The sequence below is a fragment of the Pagrus pagrus genome (assembly GCF_965226575.1).
Source record: "Pagrus pagrus genome assembly, chromosome: 6".
Taxonomy (NCBI): domain Eukaryota; kingdom Metazoa; phylum Chordata; class Actinopteri; order Spariformes; family Sparidae; genus Pagrus; species Pagrus pagrus.
In genome coordinates this window covers 23,872,049-23,890,760 of record NC_140190.1, presented here as the reverse complement: position 1 = coordinate 23,890,760, position 18,712 = coordinate 23,872,049, and the positions used below count along the sequence as shown (strand labels likewise).

Here is an 18,712-nt window from a genome sequence, read left to right as displayed (position 1 = left end):
AGAGGCGAGCTTCCTGAATCTGACCGGACCGTGACCCAAAGACCAAGAGAGAGATACATCAGTACTGTAGCGGAATAAGTATGTACGAAAGACTGAAACCATCCGGTGCCCAGGGAAGGGAAGGGAAGGGAAGGGAAGGAAGGAAGGAAGGAAGGAAGGAAGGAAGGAAGGAAGAGGAAGAGGAAGAAAAACGTGAAAAAGAAAGAGGTACAGTTACGTCAATGTGATGAGGCGAATGAAATGAATAGTTTAATGTTCGTAGTTACCGTTGTTGGAGCAGAGTGCTAACTTGTTAGCTTACTTCGGACGATAGCATTGTTTAATAATCAGTAAATCCCCCCCCCCCCCCCCCCCCCCCAAAAAAAAGAAAAAAAATCTAACTAACTTTATTGAACTAATATTCACAATATAATTATGACTGAAATGTGCTGTATTTGGAAGCAAGGTAGTTGTGCACTATTAGAAGATCATTTCTCATTTTGGCTTGCACTAACAGCAATTTTCATACTACTTTTCATACTAGCCAACTACTTTCATATTTCATACATAACAATACACTGCCCACACTGTTTATAATTACACTGTTTATATTTGTACATTTTATGTTTATACGATTCTATTTCTATTTCTGCCCTAGCTCTTCTTCTTACCTTTTTATTATATTGTTTATTTTTTACTATTATTATTGCTTATTGTTATATTGAACTGTCCTTTGGCTGCTGTGACGCACAAATTTCCCCGATTGCGGAACTAATAAAGGAATTCTAATTCTGAATCCCCTGCTTCACCGCTCCCATATATATATATGTATATATATATATATATATATATATATATATCATTTCACTGCACTTTACTGCTTTTTGCACTCTGGTTAGACTGAATTGCATTGCAATGATGATAAAGCTGAATGAATCTCATCATATTTTCATTATTAGTCTATATTAGTTTTATGTATAGCACACACCGAGCATCTGTTTTTTTTTTTTTAATTCAAATGTAAAATCCAGTGGTCACATGTACTTCTTTTCTCTCTTCAGATACACTTTTAAAATATTGAATACATACATGCAGTTGTTGTGGGAGTGTATGAAAATTGATCGTGAAATTGACTGCGATGCAAGGGGGCGCCGGCTAAAATCTTGCCATGGGCACCAAATTGGTCAGGGCCAGCACTGCCAGAGAGGTTTGATGATATTTCAACTTTGGTGGCACCAAATAATAGGATACATTGCGAAGGGCCAAAACCGAATCATAATGGTGGTCCATGGGCCTAAAGCACACACCTACTGTCTTCTTAACCCTTGTGTGGTGTTCATATTTTTGTTATTCAGCCAGTGTTCCTGGGTCTGGTGGACCTGCTGCATTTTGGGGTTTTTAATTCAACACAATCAAAAAATGTTACGTTAAATACTCAACAGATGTTTACTTTATCCCAATTACAAGCAATATAAACAGCATATATGGTTAATATTTGCCCTTTACCTTTGTTAGATCACATTTATGAAGTGCTACTCCGCAAGACAGAGGGTAAAATGTGCAAGAATGTGAGAGCAGACGGTGTTGGTGCTTGAATTTTGCAACGATGTTGCAACCTTGTGCGGGAACACACATGCACATGCACGCCCTGGGTCCAGTGGACCCAAACATCCTGTATGTAATGCAAATGTGTAGGGGGGATGTACAGTGTGTAGTTATTGAAAATGTGTTCTGATATATGTTCTTCACAGAAAATGAGCCAAGGCCAATGAGTATGAGTGTGAAAAAATAATTAATCATATCATTTTTCTTTTGATAAAAAATGAAAACGGGTCCCACAGACCCAAACACCATACAAGGGTTAAGACGCAAAATGGTTCTAGACTCTGCCTACCATGCTCAGATTATGACAAAAATTCTAATAAGTGATCTTACTTATATTAGGAGCATTTTTTTAAAAATGTTTTTTTTTTATTTCTTATTTTATTAGAAAAATCTTGTGCGCCAAACAAAACCTTATGGAGCACAAACTTTAGGCAGCCCTGATTTATAACAATAAGCCTCACTGAAAAAATAGCTTTAGTATAAGACTGATATATGAGGACAATTGTGTGTCAAGTATTGTATTGCTTTGACAGATGGGATTAAAGGTAAATTTGCTTTCTGCTAGAGCTACACTGAAAGCACACTTTAAAAAACGAAGGATTTCTACAGCATCCAGAATACACAGTAAATTGCTGTATTCAGAGACCATCTTCACTTTTATTTTGAAGGCAACACCAGTTTCGTTTCTGCCAGGTCTGACAAACGGCACACGAACCGCCTGGCTGGCAGACATCCTGTCATGTTTGCCTACACACGTTAACCGTGGGCTCTCCTCAACTGTATACAGGAGACGGAGGTAAGGATGAAAAAGATTCAAGGATTTATATTAAGATTTTCTAGTTAGCCAGTGACCTTTGTAGGCTTTATTTGATTTGGTGACTAAAGGTGTGGCAGAATTCTAACTTTGTTTAAGTTCATGATAACAGGTTACTGTTACAGGTTACTGTAAGTTTAAGTTTACAGGTTACTGTAAGTTCATGTTTACAGGTTACTGTGTACCTTATTTCTAAACTTTGAGTATACTTTGTCTGGATTACAGTCTACCCCCGAAATTGGAGAGTGTGGATCACCCCATGTGTTTTCTTTTGTTTTATTTTATTCTAACCTTGATAGGAATAGATACAAGAATGATGAACTGTTCACTGATTTAAACCGATGGAGACTACGTAAATACGTAATTATTACAAAATTAATACGATTTTAATATGATTCTAAAAGAAATTGGCAATAGTGCAAAGATGTTAAAACACATTTAGACAAAAACCCTTTTGTCTTATTATCGCGGCTGCAGTCTAATAATTTAGGTGTGGCAAACCGTTTCCAGGAAATCGAAAGTTATTAAGCCTAATGTAGGCCCACACACCCCCAAGAGTACCCAACTGCAGTCAAGATGGCCGACAAGGGCTCTCAGGGTGTGGCAAACGTTTTTTTTTCTTTTGAGAGAAAATATTTACAGTTTCCGTCAGAATCTGTGCCATGTTGCTAAATATGCAGGACATTGAATGTTTAAAATAAGACTGCTTTTTGAATGTTTCATTAAATATAGAGTTTGTAATGTTGGAAACAACATTTCTACAAATAAGGCCTTGAAACTTTGATACAGGGAAACATTTGTTGCTCTTAAATTTATATGTATATTTGATGACAGCAGCTACTGGACCAACTTACATTTGCACTGTGTTTATAACACAATTCATCAGTTAGAACATTTATCAACAACAAGTAAATTCATGTTTTCTTCTGATCCACTCATTCCCAGTTCAGAAATATATAGGATGAACTAAACTATATTTTGAATTTAAAATATGGGTAAGTTTGTAATGGTATTGTTTGAATGGTTATTTTATTGCTGTTTGTTTTTGTAGTTAAATGATGATTTTATCAATGTTTTTATTTTTTGGTAATTATGTTATTTTTTAGCACTAATAGTTTTCACTGAGATAATTTCAAAGATCATTCAGTATTTACACCACAGACCTTTTCCATCATTACTCTTACATATATTTTTTTTTAAAAAGACAAAAAACATTTACTGTACTGTAAATGAGTGCTACAGTTTAGGAGATGTTGGGAACTGACTGAAATAAAGACAACCTACATTATATCCTGTACTTTTAATGAATCTGTGTACATCTTTTTGTATTTCAGACTCCAAAGTGAGTAAACAGCAAAGGTCTTCTCAGCATCATTTACACACTAGAAAACCATCTGTCCACTATGAACCCCAAACTAACCAGAAGCCAGCAGAGAACAATCTGCTTCCAGCTGGGGAGAGTCAAACTCCAGCTGCTGTACAAGGCCAGCATCCATGGTTTCACCGGAGCAGCCTTCCACCAACGATGTGACAACCGCGGTCCCACAGTGTCTGTGGGCTATAACGCCTCCGGTTTTGTGTTTGGAGGTTACACCAAACAACCTTTCAGTCAGTCTGGACAGTATGTGAATGATGACCAGGCCTTTCTCTTCACTTTCAGTGGAGAAAAGCTCCTCAAATATCCAGTCACTAGTCATGGTTATGCAGTGAAAATGATTGGTAACGCAGGTCCATATTTTGGCGAAGCATTGGTTCTTGTCCACGGAAGCCAGCCTGTAGTCTATAACAATCCAGGAAATTATTACAACTTCAATGCAGCAGAGATGCATGGCAACGATCTCAATCTGACTGAGTGTGAAGTCTATCAAGTGGAGGGTGAGTTCAATATAAATAAACACATGTTGGTTTTTGTTTTTGTTTTTGTTGTTGTCATAAATCAATTAGCGATCAGTTTTGTTCCTTCCCTTAAACCTCACAACACTGTGTTGGCCCACAGGTGATTTAGGATTTAAAGTGAATGTAAACCCATCACAAAGTAAAAAAAAAAAAACAAGTTGTATATATGGGCAATACATTTATCAAATTTGATGAGATCATTATTTGCTCTTCAACAGAGACCACAGAACTGGAGAAGCCATGGAGGGATGTAATCTGGGAATCTGAGTAAGATGGAGAGAGCTGCCATCCTGCACACAATACTATTAATATGCTTCATTATAGTACAGTATATTTTATTGACCTCAGACAGATAATCTTATTGAGACCTGCCGCCATATCATTTTCAAGAGAGATTATTATAAAATATGATACAATACCAAACTATACTTCCATATACAGTATGACACAAAGTGATGATCTGAAAAGACAGCAGAATGTGTAAATCAAGATGACGTTATAATGAACACACATACAGTATATTACTGTGACCCTAAGGGTCAAAAAACACAGCAACAAAAGGTGAGACAACACTCCTTGCCTGTGATTGGACAGAACCCAAGTCACTGCTGAAAATTCAATGTAATTTCCTGTTTCTATTGTGAACTACGGTCAGCCTCTTTCCTAATTGTTTCAAGCCTGCTTTCAGAGTTCCACGTGACATTTTAAAGGGCTATAGCTTGTGAATTTGGGCTGTATAATGTTTATCTATAGTCGGTGTACTGACTACATTAGATGGTCGTCAGCATGCCCCCAGTTTGGAAAAGCAGCAGAAGTACAGGAGTAGGAACCTCATCTGCTGCAGTGCATTGCTTAGCTTCCTGAGTTAATACAGTGACTATGTTTGAGTGGCAAACATTTGCCAAAACACGTCATCTGAAATTTTGTTTCAGGCTAAAAACAACAAACAAGTTATTCAGTCAATGAAAAAGTCATTTATCTTTACTTGTTGCTGCAGGATGAGGACGGAGCTGATGGAGAGTATTAAGAGCTACAAGCCCACAGTCAGCTCTGTGTCTCAGATTCGGGTTCTGTTCATTGGACCAGTTGGAGCTGGAAAGTCCAGCTTCTTCAACTCTATCAACTCTGTATTCAGAGGCCACGTCACCAGCCAGGCCATCTCTGGCAGCTCCACCTCCAGCCTCACCACACAGGTCAGTTCCTGACAGTTAATAATTACCGTTTGTGGTGACTGACTTCAAATTGTATGTCCTGCCCGATCAAAATTTTGTGATTTGTTATTCCTTCACTTTGTACGAGACAGTTTCGCTCCTACTCTTTGAAAGCTGGACGAGAAGGAAAGCCTCTGCCAATCATCTTGTGTGATACCATGGGACTGGAGGAAAACACAGGGTCTGGGCTTAATATTGATGACATCAGCAACATCCTTAAAGGTCATCTGCCAGACCGATATCAGGTACAGCTTTTTGTTACATGGAGCACGATATTGAATGTATGAGCCATTGATTTGGTTTTAGTTAACTCAAACTGTCTCTGTCTTTCTCCTCAACTATGTGACTCAGTTCAACCCCTCTGTTCCTCTGGATTCGGAGGCCCACGGCTACCGTAAATCTCCAGTGCTCAAGGACAAGATCCACTGTGTGACTTACATTGTTGATGCCTGCAAAGTCTCCATCATGCCCACAAAGCTGGAGGAGAAGCTGGAAGCTATCCGCAGAAAGGTCAACTTAATGGGTCAGTTAATATACATTCATGCACACGTATGGCAGCACGCAGTATGGGTGTCTGTTTTCTCAATGTCAGCATAGTACAACATACATGCTTCAGCACGCACACAACTTTCTGCTAACAATCCACAGAGATGCTCTGCATTTTATAAATGGTAAAATTAGTTGTCCAAAAATGCAAAATGATTTGACTAGTAAGTGTCTGAAAGCTCAATTCACTGCTTACTTGAGTGTAATTAGCCCAATTCTAATGTCCACACTCACAGACTTTGAGGCGTGTTCATGGTAAATCCACGAGGGTTCAGGGTTATCACACTGTCAATATTTAAGTGACTGAGGGCTCTCGCACAGACATTTAGCCCCTTAAGGCCACTTCCCATAAGTTCGCATTTCTGCAGACTTTGCCTGTGGGAATTACACACAGTTGAACATGTTGTAACATTAAACATAAGGTTACCATGGGTTACCAGGGTAACCCAGAAAACACTTTTAAAAAAACGGATGCTTTCATTATTCTGTATGCAACTTTTTTTTTTTCACAAATAGAGAATTTTCTAAATCAAAGACTGAAGTTTTAGGACACTACTCTTTTCAGCAGATCGCTTAGTTTATTAGACAACAAAAAACTGTAAGCTTTTGAAGCAATATGGAACTTTTTTCCTAAAACCTCTGACTGAATATGTTTTCATCTGAGTACATCTGTACTCCCAGTCTTTGTTTTTATTATTAGGATATATGTTTTAAAAAATCAAAGTAAAGGTCTCAAACTTACAAGCTGAAGTGAAACATCACAAAGTGCTGTCCTATTCCCTCTTATACCATTTCAACCCCTTCCAGACTCTCATTCAAACACTAACCACCTGATGTCAGCCTAGTCTGTGAGGGCTTAAGGCTTTAGGGGGACATTGGGATCAGGCCATTGGTTCTAGTGTTTGTTATATAGGCAATAGTGAATCAGTAAACAAGAGATTGATTTTAGATACATAGATTTCCCTTAAAAAGTTATTGTTTTAAGAAAAGTTATAAAAAGAAATGTTTTATAATTGCGATTAAACGGCATTTAAATTGCAACAGATTTTTGTTTTTACTTTAGAAGAGCCCCCATGATATGTTGACAGGCTGATACCTAAAAATCTCCAGCATTTTGGAAATGTTCTTTCTCTCTGGTGTTTTCAGGGATTCCTCAGCTGGTCCTGCTCACTAAAGTAGACGAAGCCTGCCTTTTGGTGAAAGAGGACGTGATAAACGTTTATAAGAGTGACTACATCAAGGAAATGGTGAGGATTTTATACATGAGAAAAATGCTATAAGATTTGTTTTGTTTGAGGTTTGTAGTGTGTTTTTAGGCCTCAATTGATACGTTTAACTGACAAGCCAGTCAAAGTCTGTCCATTGTGTCATTTAATTTAGATCGATTCCAGTACTTGACTGGTGCAGGATGGGCATCGTTTATTCCAGAGTTGAAAGGACAAATCAAAACAAATTAAGCTGTGATTTTACAAAAGTTGGCACAATTTTCTGTAATCTTTGGATAAAACAAAGCTATAAATCACCCTCATCTGAACTTTCTGTGATCCAGATGCAGGAGGTCAGCACTCGGCTCGGTGTGCCTCTGTCCTGTGTTGTTCCTGTGAAGAACTACAGCGAGGAGTTGGAGTTGGACCCAAACTGCGACATCCTGCTGCTCAGCGCTGTCAAGCAGATGCTTCGCTTCGCTGATAATTACTTCGATGAAATCAGCGACCAATTCAGCAACATTGAAGTCAAAAACTGATAAGCATTTGTTCAGCAGATATGATCTGAACATCTGCAATGAAATGTCCCTTAAAATGATCCATCCATTTATCAGCACTGCTCCTCTTCCTTAGTCTTTTCCAAGCACCCCTTGGAATGCTGGGAGATGTAGTGCCTCTAGTATGTCCTAGACCTAGCTGCATCTCCTGGCTTCAGTGAGTTGTTCTCATTTTGATTGTGTCCTTTCGCTGCGAAATATTCAATTTTCTTTCACTTTCTTTCATTTGACAAAAGTTTTTCACCATTATCCTTTTATTGTCTGTTTCATGTGATTGACTTGACAGTCACAGTCAGCAGATTCAGAGAAGTTTATCAGCTCTCACTGATTTGTGAACCAAGAAGAATCCTGATTTTTTAACCTTGGTGGTGACAAATAGGATAAATCCAATAATCTGAGTCCTAGTCCTCTAAAGAGTCTCATTTTGTTCTCCTCAGTTTTAATGTGATATCAGTTGTTGTGTCAGCGTTTTACAAGTTCCGACTGCTCTGTGCTTACACGGTACATGTGTGACAAAATTATAAGTTATGGATAATTGAAATAGATCATTTGGGTTTAATCCAAATTGTATTTCCACTTTACACTGTTACATACATTTTGGGTTTTGGTGTTTTGCGTCTGTCTGAAAACAACTTTGCAGGTGATCAGATGGTTGTATTAGCCTGTAATCTGTATTATTTCTGTGTTGCATGTTCTGTACATTTAACTTTACCTTCCAGTTATAAATACACTTAATAACAATAAAAGCTCTTGGTCATCAGACCGGATGTGGTGGAGCATTTAGAAACTCTTGCTTTTATTGATAACTCCTAAATCATGTTGATAAAGGTTCTAAGTGCTGTATCGCAGGCAACTAGACGTGTTTCAGTTTCTTGAAGCTTCTTCTCATCCAAGAGGCTTCTTCTGTTCTAACTAACTGGAGGGGAGTTGCAGGCTTTTAAACTTAGACCGGTTGTGGCCCTAAGGACTCTGAAACTCAGAGCTCACACATGTCCTTAACAACTATGATACAGCACTTACTGCTCCTAAATCAGTTCATTCTGTTTAGTCATTTGCAATTGAACAGAAACCCAGCGTGCATGAATGAACAAAAAATATGAATGCAGGTCAGACAGTTACTGTACAGCAAACAGTGTTGAAGTCAGACCAGCTGAGGAACGCTCCCCCTCTTTGTAACTGGACTTTGGTACAGCAAACTGTTAACTAAACACAGTCACACCTATAATCTCACTCACCACCTGATTCTGAGTGGATTGTACTATAAATTGTCAGCTGCCCTCAATAATCATAACAATCATGCTCTGTGGTTGGGAACTTGTAAGCAAACAGCCTGAAATAGTTTATTAAAACATAGTTAAATAGACCATAGGACTGTTTAGTCAGTCATTTGTTGCTTTCTATGCTATTGATGCAGTATTTCCTTCAGTGGAGCTGCTCATTGGCCACCAGCGAGAGGAGAGTGGTCATAATGGGAAGCTGATAAACTACAAACTCTTTTAACATGGTGTATGTCCGTTTAATGCAGTAACGATGTCATGCTGTTTCGGTCTGACCGGAAAACGAAAGTTAAAGTGTGTCTGTCAAGGCAGCTGAAGTGTAGGCTACGTATGATACCCTTCAAAATAAAATGATTATTCGTGTGTTGTTTTTGGACCAAATGCAGACAAGTGAAAATAAGGAAAACATTTGAGATGTAAATAACCCTTGTATTATGTTCGTTTCTCCCCCCTTACTTTGGTGTTCCCGGTCAAATTTGACCGGTCTGGTTTAACTGCTCTTACATTAACACAAAAAAATCATTCAAACATAATTATCACCAAATTGTATTTAACACCTTTTAATGCTGTAAATAATGTATCCAACTAGTGGTGAACATGAATAACTTCAGTGAATATCCAAAGAATAGACACTGAAAATTATAATAAGAATCAAAGCAGAGACCAAATTCACAGAACATCAGCAAATCAACATGAAGTCATCTCTCTCTCTCTCTCTCTCTCTCTCTCTCTCTCTCCCTCTCTCTCTCTCTGTGTGTGTGAGAGAGTGTGTATGTTGTGTGTGTGGGGGGGGGGGGGGTTGTGTGCATGGGGATGTTTTCCATCTATTGGATGAACATAACTATTATTAACCCTTTCATTTCCCGTGCCGGTCATTTTTGACCGGGAACACCACAGGTGTTACAAAATTGATTAGACCACTCAAAATTCAATGAAAGTGGTTATCAACAATTTTATATGTTCAAATGCCTAGTGTGGAGGATATCATAAAGCTTTGAGGCAATCAAAGGAAAAATAAAAATGTTATGATATTATGAAGTTGTAAATCGGTCAGATTTGACCCGAACACCATAGGAGGGATAAGAGGGAAGATGACATGAACTCAATATTTTGGAAATGCACTATTGCCATGCATGCTGTTGTGTGTATTTTCATCCTGAGATCCTTTTCATCCTGTTAATAATCCATCCCATTCTTAAAAAATGACACTTCGAGTCGACGTTACGCTCTTATTTTGAAGGCCATTTTCCGGTCGAATTCATGCTGACTGCCTGTGTGCCTGAGTCTGCTGCATCAGGCGACAACTGCCTCCATCCTGTGCACATCTTCATCTCCCGGAAAGTCATTCAGCTGCTTCTTCCAACAAAAGAGGTAAAACTGAGATATTAGTTTTAAATTCTTTTGCCAAACTTCAACATGAAGTTGCTGCCTGTCCTACTACAAGATGTGTATCTAGTAGTTCTCATATTATAGACTGAAAGTGCATTTCATTTTAAATGCTGTATGGGGCTGTGTTTGGGACTGATGGCTGTTTGGCTGAAATGTTCATCTTTATTTTCTGTTTTAGTTTTGGCGAATTTAAGTAAATGGTGACTATTCAGTTTCACTTCAGTTAGACAGTATTTTATTACTATACTCTGAAAACATGCATATTTTATGCTACTTTAGACAGTGTTTGTAATGCAAAACATCTGTACTAATAATATTGGACTCTCAGTTTCAACAGAACATGAATGTGATCAGTATAGAAGACTAAATGTGACAAAATGATATGAATTGCAAAAATATGTATATATATATATATACTATAATTAATATAATTGTTGATGATGTATTATAAATTAGTGTTGAAATCCATTCATTGAAATGGAATAATAGAAACATTTCTGTTATATAAAATTGTGTGGATAAAGGACTGTAATCAAAGAGTTCGGTTTATGCATGAATGAATCTTTAAACTGAGATGACTGTACTGGTGCATGTACAGAACAGTGGTGGCCATCCAACTGCCATCACCCCCAGTCAGAAGAGCTCATATGTATTATGTATTTATCAAAAATATATATAAAAAAACATACTGTACATTGCTAGATAACTATCTGGTTTGACATCTGAAGAAAATACATTAAAAAAATAATTAAATTGTGTCGGTTAAATCGAGAACATGATACTTTAAAAACTTCAGAGATTTAAAAACATTGAGATATACAGTATTCTGTGCATCGCGATATAGCCTAAAATTACTGTTATATTATTTATAGGACTTATCACCCAGGGTCAGGAAGTTCACCAGAACAACCATCCAGCATGAACCCCAGGCTGACCAGAAGCCAGCAGAGAACAATCTGCTCCGAGCTGGGGAGCGTCAAACTCCAGCTGCTGTACAAGGCCAGCATCCATGGCTTCACCGGTGCAGCCTTCCACCAACGATGTGACAACCGTGGTCCCACAGTGTCTGTGGGCTATAACGTCTCTGGTTTTGTGTTTGGAGGTTACACCAAACAACCTTTCAGTCAGTCTGGACAGTATGTTAAAGATGACCAGGCCTTTCTTTTCACTTTCAGTGGAGAAAAGCTCCTCAAATATCCGGTCACTGGTCCTGCTTATGCAGTGAGAATGATTAGTAACTCTGGTCCTTATTTTGGAGAAGCATTGATTCTTGTCAGTGGAAGCCAGCCTGTAGTCATTACCAATCCAGGAAATTATTACAACTTCATTGCTGCAGAGATGCATGGCAGCGACCTCAACCTGACTGAGTGTGAAGTTTATCAGGTGGAGGGTGAGTTCTCTCTTAACAAACAAATATTGATCCTAAACATGCTTCTAACAGATTGTATCAAGCACAAGGCAGGCCTCATCATTATTGTTCCTGTCACACTTCTACAACTGATACAGTTAGACTGAACATTGATCCTATCTACAAGAGAATTGACCTTTTTCCTGTTCTCATAAACTAAAACACGTTGCATTTTAAACGATGGAAACTCTTCTTCCACCGAGCTACCAACTAATATTCTCATTTATTTGTAATTTTTTGAGGTTCTGCCAGAGTAAACACAAGTTGTGCCATGAATGTCATTACCAGAAAACTGACTGAGAAATGTGGACTCAGTCAACTCAAGTCATGGTTTTGATGACTTGTAGCTTGAATCAACATAAAATAAATCACTTGAGACTCCCCAGTGAGCAAAAAGTGGTCTAGATCACGTCTTTTAGACATCATTTATGGACATCCAAGACATCTAAAAGAAGTCCTCTCGGGAGCCAGAATGACAGTTTTTTATACGTCTTTTCTGGACGTTGTCTAGACGTTTATATATCGTTTATCGACTAATTCTGGCTGTCAGTGGACGATGTATAAAAAACTTTCATTCTGGCTCCCCAGAGGAAGTCTTTTAGACATCTTGGATGTCCTTAAATGATGTCTAAAAGACGTGATCTAGACCACTTTTTGCTCACTGGGTCGACTTAGTCTTGGAAATGAAGGACTTGACTTGACTGGAGACATGACGATTCAATTGAGTGAACGACTTGTCTGTGTTCGTGTTATGTTTTCAGATTTGTTTTATGTCGTCTGCCCGTCAGTATTTCACTCTTTAAAGGTGACGGGGAAGGAATATTTTTTGACTGTGAAGAAATTAAGAAAGCTTTTCTGAGGTTTTTGTTTGATTATACAGTATTTATTTCACTGAAACTCAACAAACATTCAATTCATGATTAGGCTAAATTGTTCATTAATATCATTATTTGACAGGTACTAATACCCTATCTTTTTTCTTTAAAGAGTTTCTTGGGTAGGGAAAGAGTGACTTGACTTGCCTGAGCTAAGGACTTGACTTAATTTGACACAACCTGTGACTTGAACAAAAAAATGACATACTTGAGACTTAGACTGATTGGCCTGGTCTGAAGAGCCAATATCTGCCTTCAATGCTTCGCTCACAATAGTCATTTAAATCTCTCAGTGATTCCTAGAGGCTCTAATTTTCTTTTAAATATTCTTTTAACACCAACTGACAAATAATAGACAGTAGTGCAAATTGATGATCCACAAGTGTCAAAATCTCAGTTTAGTGTGGGGAACAGTAAGGGGCAGACTTTAGCTAAGTATAGCCATTGAATGAATACTCTCCTAAAAGTTAAAGAAGTCATAATCAAGTCATAAAGAAGTCATAATGTCATGAGTTCATGGCCTAATATAAAAGGAGTCAATTTCAGAAAACCAAGCATATTTATTTTTCAACATCGTTCACTCCTACATTCAGTCCAGCATTCGTGGAGCATATACATCCCTACTTTGTAGATTTGGGCTTTTTGGACTTCCAGAACTGGTTCCGCAGCAGTGTTAACATGATCATGACTGTCTAGTCAGTAGTCTGAAGGTGTCACATCAGGTGTTGGACGCATTCAAATCTGCATTCTTGGATGGCAGCGATCGCCACTGTGGACTGGCGGTCTGGAGCTTTGTGTCAGACCGTGCTGACTTGCAATTTTTAATTACCTGAAACAAAAATACCACAACAGTTACAAACTTTAAACTCTCTGCATAATCACTCAAAGAGTTGAATTGCACATGCACAGAATGTCACTTATATAACTCATCTCCTTCCTGCCTGCCCTCACTGCTGCATACTTTTAAATGCTGTTTTCTGAGGCAGATGCTTATATTTTGGATTCATTTACTTTCCTCATTTTGTTAGTCTTTACAATATAACAAAATTAAAACTTGAAAAAGCTGGACGATATTGTAATAAAAGTAAATAACAAAAACCATAACATTTAAAAAGCTATTTTTGCTCCTCCACAGCGATCCCAGAGTTTAAGATGCCATGGAGGCCGGTTGTCTGGGAAAATGGGTACGTTTTATTGTGCATAACTTTGCATCAGATAATGGAATTACTGTACTATTCTTTAATATGTTACAGTTTACTGCACCAGGTCATACTACACAAAAACTTGAGTAGTAGTAGTTGAAGTTATGATAAGAAATTGTCCTATATGGTAATAGATTATCTATAAAACTGCTCTTGTTCCTGCAGGAAGAGGACAGAGCTGATGGAGGGTATGAAGAGCTACAAGCCCACAGTCAGCTCTGTGTCCAAGGTTAGGGTTCTGCTCATTGGACCAGTTGGAGCTGGAAAGTCCAGCTTCTTCAACTCTGTTAACTCTGTATTCAGAGGCCACGTCACCAGCCAGGCCATCTCTGGCAGCTCCAGCACCAGCCTCACCACACAGGTTAGCTCATGCTACAACAATCACTCAAACAACCATTTTAAAGTTCTGTCAACAACACAGTTGCAGTTATATGAAAGGAGAGCTCATCAGTTTTGTGAGCAAGCTAATATATCAGATCAGCGCCACAAGGTTTAAGTTATGGGTTTGGTTTAAAGAGATGACGTAACTGACGACACTGTTGTCTATGTAGTCTTTCCAATTACTCATTTTCAGTCTTATATTTCAATTAGTTTTCTGACAAACTACGACTTTCTTGACTTGGAAAATGATCTTTTAAATTGACAAACATCATATGTATACTTCATGGCAGAATTCAAACAGGACTTTAAAATGATTTGTCTCTCTCCATTCAGTAACATACACTACTCAAAATGTGTTAGGGATATTGGGATATGGGTGTATATATGCATGTGCATGGATATGCAATAAAAGTCAAATGAAACACAACACAAAATAAAAATTCAGATATGTCACAGAATAAACAGTCAAGTGAAACTCTAAAATATCCCAATATTCCCAATTAATTTTGAGTAGTGGCGTGATGCCAGCTCTCACAAAATGTAGTGCATCACCACCTGAACACCACCAGGTGGCGCATGTGACACACAAGCCGCAACAGCTTACACTCAGGGCTGTAGTTTATTATAAAGTGTGTAACTAAGGATCCACCGTCTGAACTGTCCAAAACAAGTATGGATAACTCATTAAAAGGTGAGTTGAACCCTGTTTGATTTGAAAAAGCAGGGTAACTGACTTTATGTGCGTTTAAGACCCACTACAACCTGATACTATTCGCTGTTCAACTCACTACTTCAGCCAGTCATTTGTTCATGAAACTTTGTATGCGCAGTATGTGCTGTAGTAAAGAGTCCTAAAACCAGGAAATCAGAAAGCATTTTTGCACATCCGGTTCCCATGAACTGTCAACGGGTTTTGAATGGGTTTTCGGTTAAATGCCTGAATTATGGTTTGTTAACACAAGCTTAAGATGTTTACACGTTTTGTTCTACGACATAATATACATTATAAATGTCCCACAGTTCAATTATAGTGCGCTTACGTGGCTTGAAAAAGGCGTTTTGTAACAAGTGGCTATATAAGACTACAGAAGTTGTCACGGACATTAAACGTCTTCACACCGAACACAGAGAATCATCTACTCACTACGCTGTCTTTACTTTAGTTACAAACTATTCTAACTTAACTTTACAACTACACATGCGTAGTGGTGGTGATGTTTAAGTCATGCGACCGCAGTGTAGTCCGTTTATAGCCACACATTAACTTCACACTTCTAGCAATTTAATTTACGCTTTGATAATCACAAAAGTGTTCATCGGTGAAGATTTCCTGCTGAAAATAATGGCCAAGTATCATAAACTTGTCTTTGCCACAGAGCTTATTTTCAGCGATATTCCAAAATCCATTTCAAAATCCCATAGGTTTTATGTGAGGGAGCCAGGGCGAGCTAACTTCTGGGTTAGCCCACAAAGAAACATCATCCCTACGCCACTCTTTGGATTGCCTCAATCTATTTTCAAAAATAAAAAAAGACACATTTAATTACATCCTGCAGCTTGTTTCTCCAAGAGTACAAAAAGGTACTCTTGGATTGTGCCTTTAAAAAATACTTGCTGAAATTCTCAGGTTTGTTGCCCCGCTGACCACACTCAGCATTGCTATGTGGTGTGTGCTGCTGGGGATATTTTATTTTAACTCAATTACTTATTTCTTGACAGTTTCGCAGCTACTCTGTGAAAGCTGGACGAGGAGGAAAACCTCTGCCAATCATCTTGTGTGACACCATGGGATTGGAGGAAGGAACGGGGGCGGGGCTGGATGTGGATGATATCATCAGCATCGTCAAAGGTCATCTGCCAGACCGATATCAGGTAGAGCTTTTTGCAACACACAGCAGGATTATAAACACATGATGACGCACTGATTTGGTTGTAGTTTGTTTCTGTAACACAAACTGTCCATTGCTCTCTCCTGTGTGACTCGCAGTTCAACCCCACAGCTCCGCTGCACTCAGAGGCCCACGGCTACCGTAAGTCTCCAGGCCTCAAGGACAAGATCCACTGTGTGGCCTACGTCATTGATGCCTGCAAGGTCTCCATCATGCCCACAAAGCTGGAGGAGAAGCTGGAAGCGACCCGCAAAAAGGTCAACTTAATGGGTCAGTAAAAACAAGTCTTGCGTCATTTTAGTGGTGTTCCCAGTCCCCAGACTGCACTGAGTAAAATATTAAGACTCGTCTTGTTCACCTATAACAGGATGCATTACTTCCCTAAAATCTAATGTTGCAAGAATTTAGGTATATGGTATGTGTACTATTTACTTAATGCCTGTGGTGTATTTGATGTGATATTGTCGCTGCAATACATAATCAGGCACAAGCACCTGATGCACTTCAAGATGCTAACTTACACCTGGGCTGCTTTTTAAAAATGAAAAGTAGACAAAAGAAAATAACAAAAAGGACTGTAAAGAAAGTAAGGATGGTTAACATGCACTGTAGTTCATATTAATGCTTACGTACAGAACTACACATATCACAGTATGTTCCAGTGAGACCTTCATTTGTTAAACAATAGAAAGCAAAAGTAAAATGAATGATAGATACTTTAATAGCATTGTAACTATACAAGTAGTAGCTTTACTCTGCAGCAGAACAGTACAGTAGATACACAGAATGTTTGATATAGAGACAGGTATTCTTATTATTTTATTTCTTTTCCAAAATAAATAGTTCAGTATTTGAAAATAGTCTTTTTGTTTTGTTGGTTCCCAGGGATTCCTCAGCTGGTCCTGATGACTAAAGTGGATGAAGCCTGTCCTATTGTTTCACAGGACATCAGGAACGTTTACAGTAGCAGCTACATCAAGGAAATGGTGAGATCAACTTCAAATTGTAGGAATTTATTCTGAAAAAGAAATTTAAATCAACTGCTTAATTCTTATATTTGTGTTAATGAGTGGCTTAAAAATCAACCAAAATTTAATTCATTTAGCGTTTGTTATCTTTTTCAGTTCCCCTCCTGTGTTTTTGTCTGTTTTAGTTCAATTATTTCACTTGCTACCTGCTAGTTTCTGTCTAACCTTCCCCCCGCAGGCCACTAAATTGAAGTGAGTTGTTGCATACCAACTAGCCAGAAATTAAAACTGCGTGATGAGCAAATGTTAGACAGAAACTAGTTGGAAAATAAAATGGTACGATCAGCAGCAGCTAAGCAGAAACCAGTTGAAACAAGTTTCCTGGAAACATGTTAAAGAAATGATCAGTTATGAATGAACCGCTTTTGGAAAATAGCAGAATATTATTGTTAAATAATGTTGGGTACATTTTCAATGAATGTATAAGTGTGTATACGTTTAATGACTCAGTTATACAGTAATAGAGTTATTGTTGAATTGTGGGCAAATATAACCCGCACAACCTTTCTGCTTCATAACACTAACACTACGATCTTTATTATATGCTGTGTGTTTTGTGATCCAGATGCAGGAGGTCAGCACTCGGCTCGGTGTGTCTCTGTCCTGTGTTGTTCCGGTGAGGAACTACAGCGAGGAGTTGGAGTTGGACCCAAATTGCGACATCCTGCTGCTCAGCGCCGTCAAGCAGATGCTTCGCTTTGCTGATAATTACTTTGATGAGATCAGTGACCAATTCAGCAACATTGAAATTAAAGAACAGTAAGAATTAGCAGAACAGGTGTTTAAATTCCTGTACAAGTGTAATGAAATGTCCCTCAAAACGACCCCTCGTCCAGTCTGGGTCAGGTTAACTGGATGAGAAGCAGCCCAGACCATCCCTCATTGGCTGTGAAAATCTGGGCTGATACAGATGTTTAGAATAACAGTTTGGCAAATAGTTGTTTTTTTTCTTATTTGTTGTTGTTATTAATTTTGTTTCTTTAAAAGAGCACAAATTCAATCAAACAGATTTATGAAAAAACCTTTAATAGACTTTTCTTTCACATAAAAAACTTTTATTTGAAAAGAAACTCAACAACCTACTCAATGAGAAGAACTTCTCTACACTTATACAGCCTTAAAAACTGATTGAAGATGCATAGAGAGGCTGTAGCTCATGAATGTGCCGGTGCAAAATTAATGTGACAACAAATTACATTGTAATAAACATTTTGCCATCCATCTTATTTTCCTCAAGGGGAATATCAGCCAATACCGATGTTGGCCAACAAATCAGTGTTTCCCTGTCAGGCTGTCTGACTGCTTTCATGTCATTTTATCAGAATGAGAAGAACAGGAAAAACATCCGTTATTCCGATTTAGGAGCATTCATGCATTATTCCAAGATGGGTTCCCTGTCCTTATCATGTGGTAACACCAGATACATGGCTAAATGACTACATTTTATATT

At 38.2% G+C, this 18,712-nt stretch overlaps 1 protein-coding gene across 1 annotated transcript; it reads left to right on the top strand.

Annotated features, from left to right (window-relative positions):
* The first annotated feature begins 163 nt into the window (after positions 1-163).
* On the top strand, positions 164-18,251 carry LOC311258106 (uncharacterized protein). The gene is made up of 17 exons (XM_084354154.1): positions 164-207; positions 2,253-2,380; positions 3,733-4,273; positions 4,513-4,561; positions 5,292-5,487; positions 5,598-5,750; positions 5,857-6,028; positions 7,198-7,298; positions 7,601-7,789; positions 10,388-10,461; positions 11,352-11,869; positions 13,898-13,946; positions 14,130-14,325; positions 16,065-16,217; positions 16,333-16,504; positions 17,120-17,220; positions 17,828-18,251. Exons 3-17 carry the CDS (start codon positions 3,802-3,804, stop codon positions 18,023-18,025), a joined length of 2,793 nt encoding a protein of 930 aa, XP_084210280.1. The 5' UTR covers positions 164-207; positions 2,253-2,380; positions 3,733-3,801; the 3' UTR covers positions 18,026-18,251.
* The last annotated feature ends 461 nt before the right edge of the window (positions 18,252-18,712 follow it).

Bases quoted from the DNA above. Each gene is read 5' to 3' on its own strand.
- LOC311258106 (XM_084354154.1), top strand. From the start codon at position 3,802: ATGAACCCCAAACTAACCAGAAGCCAGCAGAGAACAATCTGCTTCCAG. The intron at 4,562-5,291 runs GTAAGATGGAGA...TTGTTGCTGCAG, and splicing joins GATGTAATCTGGGAATCTGA to GATGAGGACGGAGCTGATGG. The intron at 5,751-5,856 runs GTACAGCTTTTT...TATGTGACTCAG, and splicing joins ATCTGCCAGACCGATATCAG to TTCAACCCCTCTGTTCCTCT.